This window comes from Ptychodera flava, chromosome 20, assembly GCF_041260155.1.
Source record: "Ptychodera flava strain L36383 chromosome 20, AS_Pfla_20210202, whole genome shotgun sequence".
Taxonomy (NCBI): domain Eukaryota; kingdom Metazoa; phylum Hemichordata; class Enteropneusta; family Ptychoderidae; genus Ptychodera; species Ptychodera flava.
This window is the reverse complement of record NC_091947.1, coordinates 23,681,364-23,699,753: the sequence shown is the minus strand read 5'-3', so window position 1 is coordinate 23,699,753 and position 18,390 is coordinate 23,681,364. Positions and strand designations below refer to the sequence as shown.

Genomic DNA, 18,390 nt, shown 5'->3' with positions numbered 1-18,390 from the left:
CTCTGACCACAAAAGATAACATCTCCCCTGAGAACTTAAAAGGAATTGACTGTTATAAAGAAAAGCAGGTATAGTACTGATCACTGTTGATTTGCCAAAAAGAGTATTCTATAATTTAAAGTTGTATATATACTAGACTTTCCATTTTGTTTTCATTCGTTGGAATGTAAAATGAATATATAAAACCATCCTGTGATATGTGAAACACTGGCTTAAATTTGAAAAATTGCACTGCTACTCCATTTGATAAAAAAAATTGATGCAGGTGTGACAGTTGAAATAAAAAATGCTGTCTCTCTGACAAAAAAAGTTCCCATACCACTTCCTGCATACCCCCCTGAAATCAAATGGGTCTCCCCTTAATATGCGCATGCGCATATAACAAGTTAGCGTTGTTTTGCAAGGACCAGCTCCTGGCAAGGACTTTGAAAAATCAAACCGACGCTGTCTTGTTTCTCGGTCTTGTGCGAATTTTGACGTTTTGAAGCTTTTAGCGTTTATTTGATGATATTTTGTAAATATGAAGTTCACAGTGATTGTATTTTTGTTGCTGTCATGTATTTTTTTGGCACGAAACGCTCCTTCGTTACCGGCGAATCCATTGCTTTAGCGAGGCAATCCCACCGGCGGCCCGTTAGTAATAGCTGGGTGAGAGCGAGGGAATTCGCTCTGTCCTTCTACCTCCATGTCATAACAAACTAGCGTCGTTTTATGTTGATGTACTGTCCTTTCGACACAGCGATAACTTAAGTTTTCTGTCGCTTATTTTGGGTAATTTCGACAGTTGTGCATTGATTTTGACATCATTGTTGAAGACAGTGTGTGCTTTCGACTGTCGACAGTCCTCGTGCCTTCTTTTGACCGGATCCGGAGTCACTTGCGGTAGTAATCCAACGTAGGCGATCGAGCGCCGAAGGCGCAAGGTCGAGTGCCGAAGGCACGAGCTTGTATAAATACGGTACCGAAAGCTACGCGAGACCAAGCAGTACAAGCGACTGGCGAGAGTCTATGTCTGCTTTTGTTGACCGATTTACGCGCACTTCAGAATCACGGCATAATCCGACATGGTAATTTGGCATGATCATCAGATCATACATGATCCGAGATTGCACTTTAGCAAGGTCACGATAACTAATGTTGTTTGTTTCACTGTCGTTTAATACCTATATTTCCACTAAAAGACCATTAGAATTTCCTCCTGGCTACTTTGAAATCGTGCACTGGCATGCATGTAGTTGTCAACATCACTATGCTTGAATGTAGTAGACTCTTACTATGAATATATCGACTGTCACTGCATATTGCATATGTGTGCAAGTCACTCCATATCATATCAAAAAATGTAGTATTGCGATGTTTGAGCTGCCACAAGCCAGAATTTACAGTTATGAGAAAGTTATCTTGCATGTAAAACTCAGTTCTACTGTGAACAAAATGCAAGCTATGTTGCATAACTATGGTGAATAACATAATATTTTGTACCTATCACCTAGTCTGGCAGAGACCCTGCGATTCACGTTCTTCTCTGTTGGAACACACGCACGCCCTTCAGAGACGCCAGTTTAAGTAATTTGGTTTTTTTCTCCCCTTCTGTATCATATAAGTTCACCGTTTCCTGTTTTAGATATTGTTGATCCTATTGAGTTCCATCTCTCATTCTTGATTCACTGATTAACTTTCATTTATGTCCAAACATTTTGACTTTTTGCCAAATTTCACATTTATGGCAAATAATAAACAGTAAGGAGGCACAAAGGACGTCGGTGCCCCCGGGCCCCATGTTTAGTTGTGTGTGTTAAATTAGTTTCCTGTTCTGCTCAAACTATGTCAAGCACTTAGTGTCCTATGTTTCAAAAAGTTCTAAATGTATGTCATATCCAATGTTCTCATTGACAATTGATGTTTTGTCCAGAATAGAATTTGTCTATTCATAATAACATTGCCTGTTAAACACACCGTGATTTGTATGCGAGGTAATGTATGTTTCAACAAACCAGAATGAAACAATATCCCTGTAGAGCAGAAAGCATAAAAATATGATTATTACATCATTAATCTAATACATGTATGCTGTTGTGGTTATGTTGCAGACCTTCCAATCAAGAAGTTTGGTCAAGGTAGTACTGGGGTCAGTACTTTGGAGAGAATGCTGGTCAATAGAGACGTTCCTATTGAGGACTTTGCCAAGGAGATACAGTGTACTGGAACGGGACATCTGTGCAGCGGGGTGTGCACACCACCCTCGCAGAAAAAGGGGCTTCTGCTAGGGGCATTATTGAACAAGAAGCTAGAGGAGGTCGCGAAGGGTCGTGAAACTGAGGTGGTTGTGTTGAGCGACTCTGAGGATGAAAGGGAGGATGAACGGAAAGATGAGGGTGGGGGGACAGGCGAAAGTGATGAGAATGATGAAGACGATTATGTTGAAGTTGTTGAAATTGATGATGATGTACAGCTCAGGAGGCCTGCGCAGCATACCATGTCTGATGACAATGCTGTCGATGGAGATTTCACTGAGGAACCAGAGGAGGGGGAGATAGTGGAAGAAGAGTCTGGGAACATCGAACAAACACACACAGAAATCAGTAGGCTTTCCATTTGTGTGCTTTTACCTTACAATGTGCAGGACACTAACATTTACAGGGCTTACTTAAAAAGATTTTGTGTTGGGGTACAGCTGTATATTTGCGAATTACTAGATAAGGTTTGGTACTTTTTTTCCGAATTTTTTGCGAATTACTAGATAAGGTTTGGTACTTTTTTCCAAATTTACCCATTTAGTCTTAAACTTGAATTACTTTGCGGCAACATCTGACACACAAAAACAACTTCGGACCCACAGGTCTGCAGATTCTCTCCATATGAGTAGTGTAGGCAGGGAGAATGCTATGAAAAGTATGGAACTTATGCAAAAATGCAACAATTACAAAACGTTTACTAAAACCATCCTCCAGCTTTTACATCTTTTATAGTAAAATGGATTGGATGATTTCATCACTCATTTTATTTGGACGATTACAAGGAAAAATGCATGGACGATTCTTAAATTTTTGCTCAAAGCTTTACACACGGAAATAAAATATTCCTGTGATGCTAGTGCTAATACCTGCCGTTCAATAAGAGTTGCCAAGGTTTTTTTGTGGAAATGCAAGTGCTAATAGTAGTCTTGTTTTGGAAAAAGTGGATGATAGTGCGTAAAATTTGAAATAACCATCAGTGATCTGAGAGAGCTTAAGGCATGACACAGTAAATAAAGGTGCTTGTAACATGTCCTTTGTAAGTGTACCAAATAATGGAAGAGGAATTTCTCACATTCTAAATTAACACCAGTTTGTCATCAATAGCAGTAAAGTGAAAGCAGTATTAAGGGAGAAATAATTGTCCATATATAGGCTGTAAAATGTTAAAAGTCCACATAGATATATTGCTGTACACTTGGAATACATTACTTCAGTGCATTAAGCTTGGAGAAAACGTGGTAACCAGGCATTGTGCAAATATTTTTGTGTAGGCAAGTGATCATATCTCATAGAATGTGTCAGGACTATGAACAAAAGAAACAATGTATTATTTCCGATTTTATGTAATCTATTACTTCTGTTTGAACATGTCTGCAAGGTCGTAATCAATTGTGACATGGTTCAGAGAGCATAGAAATGTTAAACACAAACTGTGCATGCACATTTCATCTAGAAAGTGAACGGTGTGTTTTCAAAGATGTGCTCAAATTTTTTCCCCGTTGCAGGCATAGAGGCAACAGATGTTGATAGTTTACTCGAACAGTTTGAGGAGACTGCGAATAATCTGAATTTACCACCAACACCAGCTGACTCTCCAGAGTAAGTTTTGAAGATCTGTCGTGACATTTTCAACAATTTAATTAGGTTGCCTGCCTATTTATTATAGCTATGTCTATTGATACAGGGTGGGGGTTTGTTTTAAATGTAATAGCATGAAAAATGAAAATGTTTACATAAATGCTGTCAAACAGTTTTGATTGGTTGTGGAAATTGTGTCAAAATGTTCTAGTTTGTGTACCAGTTCTGAATTCTAGTCACGTTTTTGTCTCGGATCGACTTTGTATGAAGTAACATTTTATGAGTCATAATGGTAAAGGGATACCAGGATTATTTGAGTGTGTATATGTTTATAATGTCTGCCCTTTGCAGTTGTCTGTGCAGCATTGCTTGATTGTTCCTATTTCCCTAACAGGAAGTACTTAATATCTGTACTCTCAGAGCTTTTCACTGAGAAAAATCAGTATAACTATGTTTGGAAGCTAGCTAAGCAGTGAAAGTTGTTAACTGAGTATAAGTTGATTTTCCTGGCAATCTTGGATGCAGTTGTCTTCTGAGAGCATTTATGTAAACAGTTTTAGAATATGAAATTTGTAATGGGTTGAAGCACTAATTGTCCATACACAATAGTTGATTTTCTCTTATGTGATGTCACAATGATATTGAAATGTATTGTTTCGACAAACGTCATGGCATGTCTTCAATACAAACTAGTAGTAATGGTGATTCTTTTATCATCACAGACAGGAAGTCATTCATGTTTTGTTACAGAAATCCATTCAGACTTTTCTTGCTAGCAAATTTTAATCCCCTTTCTCAAGGCATTTGGTCATTACTGTGTGTCAAAAATTGGAAAGATAATGTATGAAGTCACCTTTTAATGTATAAGATATTGCTCTCCTTTCATGATATCTTACTTCCCCATATCTACTTTGTCAAGTATACCCCTTGCTTAGACAGTGGCACCTGTAATGCCAATAGACACCATGTTCATTAGCATCACGTGATCTTCACATGCTGTTTTCATGAGTTGAATTCAAAATTCAAACATCGTTTTGTAAATAAAGAACAAATTTACTTGAAACTGAATAGTAGGGACCGAATTCCATACAGAATTCTGCGTAAAAGCTGGCTATATCAGAACGACTTTGGTCAAGCTGATGGAGTAATACCTCCAAATGCCAGACTGCAGATTGTTAGGGTTACATAAACAGCCAAGTGCAGTGTTTCTTGGCTGGTCACAGCTTTCTCATGAGATTGTAGTGCATTGTCCATTTCTCTCACTCTGATTTTTTAGCTCCCATAGCCATATGTATATATGGCAATGGAAGCTATTCTTATAGGCTAGGAAAATGTCTGTATGTATGTATGTCTGTATGTCTGTATGTCTGTATGTCTGTATGTCTGTATGTCTGTATGTCTGTATGTCTGTCCGTCAACATCAAAAACTCCAAAACCGCTGCACATTTCATCTTGATATTTGGTGTGTACATGGATGATGGGCTGTAGATGAGATTTTGTTCAAATGAAGTTGTCATTGCCAAAAATATGCAAATTAGTGCCAAAAAAGGCGTTTTTGGTAAAAAATCTCCTTCTTCATAACCGCTGGTCAGACAGCTTTGATATTTGGTATACAGGTCCCTAGGGATAGCCCAACTTGGATTTGTTCAATTGTGATGAATAAGCAAATCTGTATTTTTAAGGAATTTTTTTGTCATTTTTGGTCAAAAATTTATTTCATCAAAACCGCTCGTCTGACAGCTTTGATATTTGGTATACAGATCCCTAGGGATAGCCCAACTTGGATTTGTTCAAATTGTAATGAAATAAGCCAATCTGTATTTTTAAGGAATTTTTTTGTCATTTTTGGTCAAAAATTTATTTCATCAAAACCGCTCGTCTGACAGCTTTGATATTTGGTATACAGGTCCCTAGGGATAGCCCAACTTGGATTTGTTCAAATTGTGATGAAATAAGCAAATCTGTATTTTTAAGGAATTTTTTTGTCATTTTTGGTCAAAAATTTATTTCATCAAAACCGCTCGTCTGACAGCTTTGATATTTGGTATACAGGTTCCTACAGATAACTAAATATGATATACAGAATATATGATGAAATCTGCAATTTTGTATTTTTGGTGCAATTTTTGCCATTTTTGGTCAAAAAATGTGTTTCTCAAAAACTACTTGTCTGATGCCTTTGATATTTGGTATACAGGTTCCTGGGGGTTCTCTTAGTGTGATATAGTGAAATTTGATGAAATCTTCAATTTTTGTATTTTTGGGTCAGTTTTTTGCCGTTTTTGGTCAAAATATTTGTTTCTCAAAAGTTACTCATGTGATAGCTTTGATATTTGGTATACATTTTATACATAATTATGATGAAATCATCAATTTTGTATTTTTGCAGCTAATTTTGCCATTTTAGGTCAGGCCATCCTGAAATGAGCTATCAAAGATCTCAACCTTCTTCATCAATACATATGTCACAAAACGTTGCTCTCTTCATAGCACAGCAGAGCTCTGTCGACCATTGGGTCGTTTGTTAGCTCCCATAGCCATATGTATATATGTTTACAAGTTTACATTTTATTGAAAATCTCAATAGCCACTGAGCAGATTAGATGAAAAATTAGCATGTAAGTACTTTGGGCTGACCTGAAATGATTGTGCACATCTTGGGTCAGTATCTTGGACTTGCTATTTTTCATGAATTTTTTTGTAATTTTCTCCCATTTTTGGTCAAAAAATCTTCTTCTCTGAAACCACAAGTCTGATTGATTTGAAACTTGGTATGGAAGTGCATAGGAGTGACCTTTCTCAAATCTGGGCAAATCGTGGTGAAATTTGCATATTTGCATTTTTTGGCTATTTTTTTCATTTTTGATCAAAAATTTTTTTAACTCTGAAACCACACGTCCGATTGAGTTGAAACTTAGTGTAGAGGTTTTTACGGGTGACGTCAGTAAGATTTGATCAAATTCTGGTGAAATTTGTATAATTTTATTTTATTGGGGAATTGTTTCTATTTGTGATAAAAAAATCTTTTAGCTTGATTTTAGCTTGTTTTGATAACTATATGGGAGCGACCAGTGACATTGTCACTATTTTTTTCATAGGGGTGTGAACACTATAACCAATAGGGTTATATCTGTGGATGTTAGGTCTTTGATTTCAGAAAGTTTTGACAATATATGTAAATTAAATATCAATGCCAAGTTTTCCAACTGCTTGTTATTTAATATTTTGTTTTCACATGTGTAGGGCTGCTAGTATGCACAACCAGGGAGAAAGTGAGCAGAAGAAACCTGTCAGCTTTGCCCAAAAATACCCGTTGTTAAAGCCGCAGTTACAGAAAAGTCATTGTAAGTAATCAAATATCAGGAAGTGAGTACAGTCAAATATGCTTCTGATGTAAAAGAAAATGTTGAACAAACATTTTCGGTGATGAGTTTTATGTGATCTGTCATGTTTTTGCAATTGAGCAGTGATGATAGTGTCTGTAAAATTTTGGAAGGTATATACCATGACAATTGGTACAATCATGGTCAGATTAATACCAATGAAAGATTTTCGCAAAATCCTGCTTTCAAAATGAAAATATTAGGCTTTAAAATAATGGATTGTTCTACTGAAAATGATAATTCCAATACAAAGCCTAGCCTCAAAGTAGTGAACTTCCTCGAAAATGAAAGACCTGAAACTTTTGCTCAAACTTTCCTCAAGAAAGCTTTCAACTATTTTTTCAAGATCAAGCATAAAATTGTGGGTCACCATGCAAATTTTGGTACGATAGAACATATTACCCGATATTTACCGATATTTGAAATTCAAAATGGCCGCTATCCACATGTTATCTATACGGACTAAAATAACATTCGAATTTCACAAAACTTAGCCGGTGAATACTATTCAGTCTATAACCCTCAAAATGAGCTTCCACAAGTCAGTGGTAGGCCAAAAAAATATTTTAATGTTTGAGAGTCCAAATATGTCCCCAAGGCTGGACATTCTATACCAACACAAGCAATAATGCATAATATGTACTGTTTAACAAAATAATTCTGACTAGAGTTCAGTGATCAGCAGTAACAACAAATGTTACACAGATGCGGTCTATATCATTTAGTTGAATACTTGGTGTTTTAATATGATGTTAGACGAAGGACAAACTAATTTACAATCAGAAACACAACATGTGGATACTACATCAAAACTCACAGGTAAAGGAGCTTCAACAATACTTGAATTTATTTGAGCGCCAAATGTAACAATGATGCAGAGTATGCTCTAACACTATAGTTTTGATATCAAGAAGTTCTTGTAGCATTGCAAATAAACAATGAACACGCTCAAGAGCCATCTACAACAAGCTCAGTGGCCAGATTCTAAAGTGTGCCAACTGTTAAGAATATGAGTGGTCTACACACTCAATGGAAAACTCACAATGATTAAAATTTCTGTGTGATTGACACAACAGAACACTTGCAATAATAAAAATTATCATGTGATCTGCTCAACAGAAAGCTTGCAATGAAAATTATTGTTTGATCTACACAACAGATCTAGAACACATGCAGTAACGAAAATTACATTATTTGCCCTTTGGACATGACTTCTAAAGTAATTTCTCATAATCTTTGTTCTTCTCCAGTACTAACACCACCTACCACTCCAACAATTCCTGGTGCCACTTCCACACCACCGCCATCGCTGAATGTTGCCGAAATTACCAAGAAAATCACGCCTGTGAAGAGGAAATCTGTAATACTGACAGAACCTTTAGCCTTGCCGACTAAGAAAGCCAGAAGTAGGCCAAACAGTCGGCCCAGTAGCCAACCCAGCAGCCGATCCAGCAGCCCAGCCAGCAAACAGTCCAAGGAGTGTCTGATCTCTGACAATGAAATTCCATATGCATATCAAGAGCTAATTATAGACCATGATTACTGCCAGACTTTTCCAGAGCCTGATCCTAAACTTGAATCCAGTGACAAGCTGAACTCGGGCAATGAAGACTGGGAAATGTCCAGTGTGGCAGCCGCTAAGTACGGAAATAAGTTCAAGATCAAAAAGAAAGGAAAAGTCATTCCTTCATCACAAGAGGAAAATCTGTTTATTTCTCATGAAGAACAGAAGAACGACTTTGGACAGGATACAGGTGTTGTGGGACTCAGTGAATGGGATAGTCCACCACAAATTCAGGAGGGTCCACCGGAAACCGAAGTTGAACGCCCCCATGTCACTGTGCGATACTTTGACAAAATACCGGAGTATTATACAAGTAAACTGTTGATGCCCAACTCTTTGGAAAGTAGTGTAATTGATAAACCCATGATAAAAATTGAGGATAGGAGCCCCAGGAAGAGGAGGAGGTATCGTAGCCGAAGATCAAGCTCCTCGTATTCTCGTTCTCGTTCACGTTCATGGTCCATCAGTTCTGATTCAAGCAGCTATCGATATACTCGCAGACGATGCAGACACAGGAGACATTACTGTAGTTTGTCCCGATCTCGTTCACGGTCCCTGTCAAGATCTTACTCTAGAGATAGATCATGGCGTCACAGACGATCTTCTTATTCATGTTCTCATTCACGGTCAAGGTCACGTTCAAGGTCTTACAGCCCATATCACAGATACTCCAGATCACGATCGAGATCACGTGGACGTGGACGTGGACATCGGCATCGCAGAAGACACAGACGCCGTCGGTACTCCTCGTACAGCAGATCAAGTTCTAGGTCCCCATACAGGTCAAGATCACCTTACAGATCACGATCACCTTACAGATCTAGATCACCTCACAGATCAAGATCACCATACAGATCAAGATCACCATATAGGTCGAGATCACCATATAGATCAAGATCACCATATAGGTCAAGGTCACCTCACAGGTCAAGGTCACCTCACAGGTCAATGTCACCTCACAGGTCAATGTCACCTCACAGGACAAGGCATCATAAATCACCTCCAAGAAGCAAAAGGTAAGATATTCTCTTCCCATTGTTGGTTTTAATCTTCCCCTCAACACAAAATCAAAACATTCTTGTTGGAAAATTTGACACCCAGCCAAGAGATGGACAGACACAGAGAATTCCAATATGGAATATTGATATTTCACTTGCACATGTCGTAAGAATCTTTTTTTGAGAGATGTGAATTGGAACATTTGTGGGGTTGACCATTTACAAGCAAAAGAGTCTGTTTTATCAGAGGTAAGCAGACTAAAACAAAAATTTAATGTTCTCACTGTTTTTCAGGAGAATTGATGAAACCAGACATGATAAAGAACAGGAGGAACAGTGGGTAAGGGATGCTTTTGAATTTAACTTTGCCAGGAGACATTTTTTCTTGTAAATACTTGCTGTGTATCTTTGTAAGCATGTACAGGCATTTTAAAGAAAGAAGGTAGTACTAGATGTATTCAAAGTTATTTCCTTTAGGGGCCAGGTTCACCCGCTCATTACCAGACTTTGGTATATCCCCATTGCTTTCAATAGGGTGGATGGACCCATTTAGAGGGAATAGGGTAGACAGGGTTACGGTTAGATGTTTGATTCCCCAGGAAAATTTTAGATTTGCTTTGCTCTCAGAATGTGTGTTTTCATGATTTAACATCACTGCACTTCCGTCTGATATAACAATTGAATTGTATTAGCCACTAAAAATCACCAATAGATTTACTTTGCCAATCATTCAGGGTTTTTTAGCCAGTATTTTCTTTACAAGAATACTCCTCCAGCTTTGTCACAAAACAGCAAGCTACAGTGAAATAGAGAACGGTGTAAGACTCCAATACTTACTTATGTATCTTGTACTTTGTGTACTCACCATGGAAGATATCAATTGTACATGTGATTCATATGGAAAAAATTAATCTGTGTCCAAAGTGACCATCAGTTGATGTTTATATTACAGTAAAGTATTGGGACTGATTGCTGATCTGTATAAAAAAAGACACTGTAGGGAGACTTTACGAAGTACTTGGACTAATCGCTGTCTGGGTTTCATTTTAAAATAGGAGGACCGCAGAGTGGTGTATGTTGGCAGAATTGAGGAGGGAACAACTAGAGCGTACCTGCGTGAGAGATTTTCAAAGTATGGGGAGATAGAAAAAGTCAGCGTTCACTTCAGAGATTATGGGTTAGTATGGAACATTTGAAGTGTGTGCCACAACTACTTGAAAAGAACCTGTAATGCAATAATGCTAAAAGGATGCAGCCACAAGGCTCTGCTGTAAGCGTCATAAATAGACGTTGTCTCAGAGAAGTGTGTAAATTTTATGTTGGGTCTTGTAGGCTTGTCTGATAAATGTATGTTGTCCTTCCATTGTAATCCCGTACCTTTGTTGAAATCGTTCTAACTGAAACAACAGAGAGACGATTGGTTCACAGCTCAGGGTTGAAAAGGAAGACATGCTGAAATAGAAATTTACTCTCGTTAAAATAATTTAGCAGATGTGTGAGCTGTCAGCAGAGATAGCTACATGTTCTATATAATGCACAATTCGGGGCAGATGAATATTCCACATTGATAAAGAATCATTAGCATAAAATTTCAATACTGAAACAATGTTCATTAATATAATTTGCATAAATTAATACTAATCTGCCCCGCATCTTGCACTAATAGACATTTTCAGACCAAATCATTGAAATGTGTATCAAAATGGAAGATAAAGCTAGAACAAGTTCATTGTCATTTCAGTTTCACTCAATGTAGGGGTCGTCATCTTTTATCTTCAACAGGGATAATTATGCTTTCATTACTTTCAAGTACAAATGTGATGCCATAGCTTGCATTGACGGTGAGTTCTGGCTCTCTTGCATTTCTCAACAGTTCTTGTGTGAAAATGTCAGCAAAACCTTTTTTGCATCAATAGTAACAAAAGACTGGACACGAAGGATTTCTGTCCATGAAGTGCTTAAACCCCGGTGGGGGTATAAAAGACCCCTAACTCATCGAAAATTCATAATGGCGCTTGAGTGACAACTGACAACAGCAAGGTAGACCGCTCCGTGAAAATCAGCCGAAGCAATTCTCAAACAAACATTATTGGCATACCATAAACATAGACTGTTTCATAAACACGTAGGCCATACAGGTATCCGCAAAGTTTCACAAAGCCTTTTAAAATTACGACGATTGGGGGGAAAATCGCTTTCGTAACAAAGGAAATGGCCCCAAGGGAACAGTCGTTCCGCGATTCAAACAATTGTCAATCATGCAGTGACGCGCAAAGGTGTAAACTGGTCAAACATTTGCTGTGCATACGAGAATAATTACGATGTAAATAAACCATGTGTACGCTCAGAGTTACATGTATATTGGCGTGCACACAGGATGAAAACTTCGTGGTTGTCATAAACTATTTTACTAACAAGCGTTTATGATGCAATGACATCGCGAAAGTGAGCCATTTTCGGTCGTGACTTAGCAAGAGATGAGTCAGTACCGGTACGATGTATCCTTGCGAAAAGTGCGTACACTGTATTTTACAGAACTGCAGGCAGAGTCCATAGTTTACAATGACATCGAAAACAACTAAATATTAAAGCATGGCGGTAGCCTCCATGATCAATTTAATTACAGTCAGTCAAAGAGAGCCACTTTTTTAACACCCCCCCCCCCCCCCCCCCCCCCAAATCTACGGCCGAAAGTACCGGTACGCTACAGTCGCTTTTGATATAAATGCTAGCCCTGAAAACGGCCGTATGGTTTGTACATGTACACGTGTTTTCACAATGACATGTCATGTTCGGAGGGTTGGTAAGGTTTTGACATACCGGTTGCCCTAGTAACGTTTGGACTTCTGCTATGAGAATTAAACAAAGCTTGTAAGACATCAAAACAGTATTTGTCAATGTCAGTTCAAGCTGAGCAATTGAGCGTCGACGCGTCGTCACCCGATCTTCTTTGAAAGGCTTAGGCCTATTGATACGTGTGTCCGAGATCGGTTCATTGAGTTGGCACTACATCGTATGATTTCGACAAAGGTTGGACTTCAATTTCTTCAATTACGAAGATATTTATGAACCCAGTCCCCGGTTCATCCCATTGCTCCGAAAATAAACATAACTCGTGATCGTGATGAGTTGTCCAGGGACAAAGCAACCGAGCAGCCGACCTCGATCGCTTACAGATATCGTGGTACGCGAGATTCATGGAAATCTCGATCCTTCCGTGATGTAGTGAACTTATTTTTCTATTTTAGCGATCGGTCATGACGTCGCGTCGTTCACCTGTTTCCTACCATTTTCCTGACCGTGTTTCTCAGTCAATGTTTAGATCAGTAATTCGTGATTTCAACATACGAAATTACCAGCTTCGGATTATTTTTAATGTTTTTTCTTGATGATTATTTCCACTACGCGTACTACGTACGGCGCCAATTCCGTATGTAGATATGGCGGTCAGTAGCAGAATCATTCTCGAACGATGACCCAGAACTTCAGTGAATCAACTCAGCAAAACTTCAGTACATCAACTCAACACGCTCCTGTTTTTAGGAAATTGATATTTTTTCCTTCTTTCTTTTTTCTTTCGCGTATTGCAAAGGCTGTACCTAAGCTTATAGTCAGAGCGTGAGTTGAGAGCAAACAGATTACGCAGATAATGCGAACGATAGCAACCGTTACCAACAGACTCATTATGCAGAGCCATGCCCCAAAACGCCCACCCAAACTTGGCATTAATCCGGATCCCGGTCCATTTCGCCCCGGGCTTAAGTATATGCATGTAGGCTGTGGACTCTGAAAATGTGACAATGCACAATGCATTGTCAATTCTATCTGGAGATTCTGAAAGATACCATTTTATCATCAAAGAATTCATTTTAGTAACATTGGACTTGCAAGCTGACTTTCAAAACTGCATCTTTCTAAGGAGATAAATTGTTGCAGCTTTGTGTTTAGGGTGTTTCTGCAGGAGATGATTCTGCTTTTAAGCCAAGCTGATTTTTCTGGTGAAAAAGACTCTAAAAGCCAAAGCGTATTGGAGGTGAAATGGTGTAAAAAAACTTCTGTACACATGGTTGTTGAACGCAAGGATTGTCCAAGCACTCTGGTTGCCATGCATGAATTCTCAGTTACATGCAAATTACATGTCTTATGATTTCCTCCGTGTCATCAATGATATATGAATGGATTTCAAACAAGGAAATTACAATGAACTCACTCAAAAAATAATAGAAATATGTTGTTGCCGTTTCAGAAGGGAACTCTAATTCAGTTGATCAACCTTATGACCTATGCTTTGGAGGAAGACGGCATTTCTGTAAAACTGCCTATGCTGATTTAGGTATGGATGTGTGTTTGTGTCACCATTTAGAAATTACATATATACCATATTCATTCGATTATTCTACCCCAGGTTGGGTGACACGGAACAGGGGTATAATTAAAGGGGGCACATAATCGAGCAACCTTGTGCTTTCTGTCAATTTCTGTTTCAATTTTCAATGACTTTGAAAAATCTATACGTCAGAAGATGACAAAAATACTTGATTGTGTTTTGAAATTGTAACTTGAAATTATTCTTAAATACGGAGAGCAATGAAAACAAAACAGTCATGTTTACAGCTGATTGGCATCACTGTACAGACAAACATGCTGTGAACATACATTTACTGCACGTAGAAAAGCAGCTAACCTTTCCAAGATCAAATTGTCACTGTCAGTTGAAAAAAGTATATAACTGTGAAATAAGTGATTGTGACTAGCCAGAATTGTAAGTTACAAAGGGAAAAAGTAATCACTGCAAATCAATGAAATTGCTTGTAGATTGTTGCAAATGAATGAAATTTTCAGTAGATGGCTGCAAATCCATGACTTTGTGAGTAGATCGCTGCAAATCAATGAAATTGCTAGTAGATTGTTGCAAATCCATGAAATTTTCAGTAGATGGCTGCAAATCCATGACTTTGAGTAGATCGCTGCAAATCAATGAAATTGCGAGTTAGATCACTGCAAATCAATGAAATTTGTGAGTTAGATCACTGCAAATCAATGAAATTGTGAGTAGATCGTTGCAAATCCATGAAATTTTCAGCAGATGGCTGCAAATCCATGACTTTGTGAGTAGATCGCTGTAAATAAATGAAATTAGTTAGATTGTTGCAAATCAATGAAATTGCGAGTTAGATCACTGCAAATCAATGAAATTTGTGAGTTAGATCACTGCAAATCAATGAAATTGTGAGTAGATCATTGCAAATCAACGAAATTGAGTAAATCATTGTAAATAATGAAATTTTGAGTAGATCACTGTAAATAAATGAAATTGAAAGTAGGTCGCTGCAAATGAATGAAATCAGATTGCTGCAAATGAATGAAATTGCAAGCAAAACATCTTTAAATTGGAGATAGAAACCAAATATGGCCATTATGAGTAAGACTGTTCAGCATTGGAGCAGGGGCCACAGAGGGTTACATAATCAAAATTATCCGAAAAACATGTTTTTCCTTGTGATCCTACCGTATGAATATCAATATTGCATTATATTAACATTTATAATAGTTTCTTTATTCTTTAAAAATAATGTTACCCTCTATAGTTATTCACTTCACCTTTCTGATGTTTACACACCCCTTGCAACAAATAGTCTTTCCATAAGAACTATCCGAGATGTACACAGAGTACACAATGGTTTTGAACAACCTCGACAGACCAGTACAACTAGCATGGGTGAAATCACAGTGAAATACAGCCTGGAAGAGATGCTTTCAAATCCATCAGTCAGTCAGCCACAACTTCAAATATCTTGAACTGTTAAAGTCACACTATCATCAATTTTTGAATCGCTTATTTGAGCTAAACTAGGGCAAGGTCTTGTCAGGGATGTATAGCATTTCAGAATTCCCCTGAAATTTGGGTTGGTCTTATACTCGGGTGAATATGGTAGTTACAGTAGAAAGACTGCTATCATTAGTAGGTTAAGTCTGATAGATTACTATATAATTTATCTTTTGCAGATGGAAGTGGCAAGGGTTCACAAGCTGACGGGAATGATCCAGCCAGCAACCTGGACTTTGACATGCTGCTGAAGCAAGCACGAGCTAAATTGAAGAAGAAAAAATAGCTATATTCCCTTTCAGATATATTAAATACAAAAAGTTGTTCCACTTAGAAATTTCATTGCCACAAATCTAATGCTGCAAGGAGCACAAAATCTACTGGTAGTACGCTGAAACAGAATTATGCAAGATAAATATTTATAGCATGTCAAGGGTTTGACACTTGATTGATTGTTCTTTTCATGTTGGTCATAAAATGATGGACCAACCAAGGACAGAAATGACTGTAAATAAAAGTCTGAGTGTATTTTTTCAGAGTGATTCCTAAAAGATTTGAGTATCAGGCCTTTATTTGAAAACATACCAAGTGTATGTAAATTGTGCTTCACTTAAATTTCCTACCAAATTTAATTTGAATATTTTATACACACAAATCTGTGTGTGGAAAGTATAATTTTCTTGAATCACAATGCAATTTTTGTCAAGTCCAGTTCCCTCAGGACTTTGGTGATGAACAATAGTGCTAGTTTTTGCGCTTATCACTGGCATTTGTATCCGATATGTGGTAAGAAGTAATTTGCAGGTCTGCCGACCAGACTGTTGACTATGTTTTGCCCACATATCACATCTCCAAAGCTTTTCATTTATATACTGGTACTGTAACTGATGAAGCATCAGTTTTTGATATCTCAGTGATGTTTTGATGTGTAATATATCAACTAAGCTTTTAGGTACAGATGTTCTGGTGTATTGTGAGAGGACGTTGTAGTTGATGCATCTATATAGTACACCAAAAGTACTTTTCTTTTCTGTCTCTGCCAAAGAGCGCACAGTAAGCCAGGAGCATTGCTTGTCTGTGAGCAAGTTTATCTTCATCATTATTCAGTGTTTCCTGCCAGAAACATATCTGTCAACTTTATTCTAGATTAATCTTCAAAACCACCATTAACTGTGTAAAATGTTGTCATTTCAAGAAAATATGAACACTCGCCTATGGAGCATGATAAGCTGTTGAACACACAACTTATCTAATCTAATAGAATTTATAGGTTCTTGTCTAAACTTCCATTTTCATGTGAGGCCCCATCTCTATTGAATTATGCCCATCCATTGTGAATTATACAACCAGTTGGGAGAAAGAGGTTTTTTGTTTGTTATGTACATTTCTCTGTACATGACACGACTTGCGGCATTGTGAACGGCAGGGCCATACAATGTAGATTTGAAAAGGCATTTATTTCTCATTTATCATCTGCTTGTAATTTAGAGAAAGTCTTGTGAAAAGATTTTTGTTCCCGGCTCCTGTCCGTGAAATTTTTTGTACAGACTGCAGAGAATTCTCATGAATCTGGAAATGTTGAAATTGCATCGGTATTAATGTGTGTACTCACAGTGTTTTAATGAATGCTAAAGCTGTGAAAAGCCCAGTTACAATTCCGTTAAAGTTCCAACAAGCTGGAACTGTTGATTCCGAGAATTAAGAGGACAAAAGTACATTTGCTAAAAAAGTGGTTAACTGCAAGTGATGGCTTATGGATGTTAAGCCTGTGATTGCATCATAGCAAATCTGGTCTTGGAGAAAAAGCTTTTATAAAGAAGCAATGCTAGCTTCCCTACAACAATTTTTTCTTTTTAGTTGCAATTTTGACAAAAAGTAAGACAACAGGATGTAAGGTTATTTTTTACGTAGATGAAAAAAAATGTGGACATGCATGTCCAGTACTGCACAAACATGTTGTCAGTGCTCGGTTCAGCAAGTTGTTGAACATGTTTTCCTGCCCATTACAATATGTTGATTGACAATTAATGTGGATATTGTAAAAATCAACATCCATATTTAGAGATCTAATGAGCTAGCATCACCATAAATTTGTTGGGGATGGTTTTGACAGAGAGTTAATGGAACGCTTACGTTTCAACTACATTTGACCTTAGCCAGTGGTGGTGAACTTTAACCCTTAACCCCTTGGGAGAATGAAGGTCATTGTAACTTTATCTCTCTCTGAAGATTCCAGAGACCTAAACTGACACTAATGCACACCTGGTGATGGTATCGTAAAAGATCTCAGTTGATCACTAATTAAACTTTTCTAATTCCATTTCGATATCTCTTGCTCTCCGCAATTAACCTTGATGAATAACATAATTTTGAGCAGATTGAAAACTGGGTTTCTCCTAAAACTTTCAAAAGTCATGACCCAATGTCATATTTTGATTACTTCTAAGGACAAAGGTAAAAACTACAGAATGCATGTGCAGTTTACAACAGCCAACTCAAAGCAATATTATGAAATTCTGTGTAAATTATTATTCACAGTGCTTGCATGTAGTTGCTTTGACTGATTTACCAAACCAAGGATGTTGAAAAGTAAAGCTGTATAAAGTTAGAGCTGCCTACAAGCTTTCACATGTACTTCTGTTTTGGAGTAACCAGAACACTTTATTGAACTGCAGATTTTCATTCTTGTCTTCAGCAGCGAGTGTAATGTGCTACATTGTCACTCAGACACCAGAATGTCAAAATCTGAAAGTAATAAATATTTGTATGAAGCTATAAATGTCTGGTTGTGTTTCTCATAATC

The 18,390-nt window shown here is 37.6% G+C and overlaps 1 protein-coding gene across 2 annotated transcripts in view; it reads left to right on the top strand.

The window, feature by feature from the left end:
* The window catches only part of LOC139120370 (peroxisome proliferator-activated receptor gamma coactivator 1-alpha-like), a 54,972-nt gene extending 36,606 nt beyond the window's left edge, over window positions 1-18,366 (top strand). For both annotated transcript variants that reach the window (XM_070684719.1, XM_070684718.1), the window contains 9 exons: window positions 2,091-2,582; window positions 3,743-3,836; window positions 7,059-7,159; window positions 8,449-9,778; window positions 10,055-10,100; window positions 10,816-10,937; window positions 11,543-11,601; window positions 14,007-14,093; window positions 15,767-18,366. In XM_070684719.1, coding sequence (XP_070540820.1) covers window positions 2,091-2,582; window positions 3,743-3,836; window positions 7,059-7,159; window positions 8,449-9,778; window positions 10,055-10,100; window positions 10,816-10,937; window positions 11,543-11,601; window positions 14,007-14,093; window positions 15,767-15,873 — 2,438 coding nt within the window. In that variant the 3' untranslated portion in view covers window positions 15,874-18,366. The remainder of the gene's footprint in view (window positions 1-2,090; window positions 2,583-3,742; window positions 3,837-7,058; window positions 7,160-8,448; window positions 9,779-10,054; window positions 10,101-10,815; window positions 10,938-11,542; window positions 11,602-14,006; window positions 14,094-15,766) is intronic.
* The last annotated feature ends 24 nt before the right edge of the window (window positions 18,367-18,390 follow it).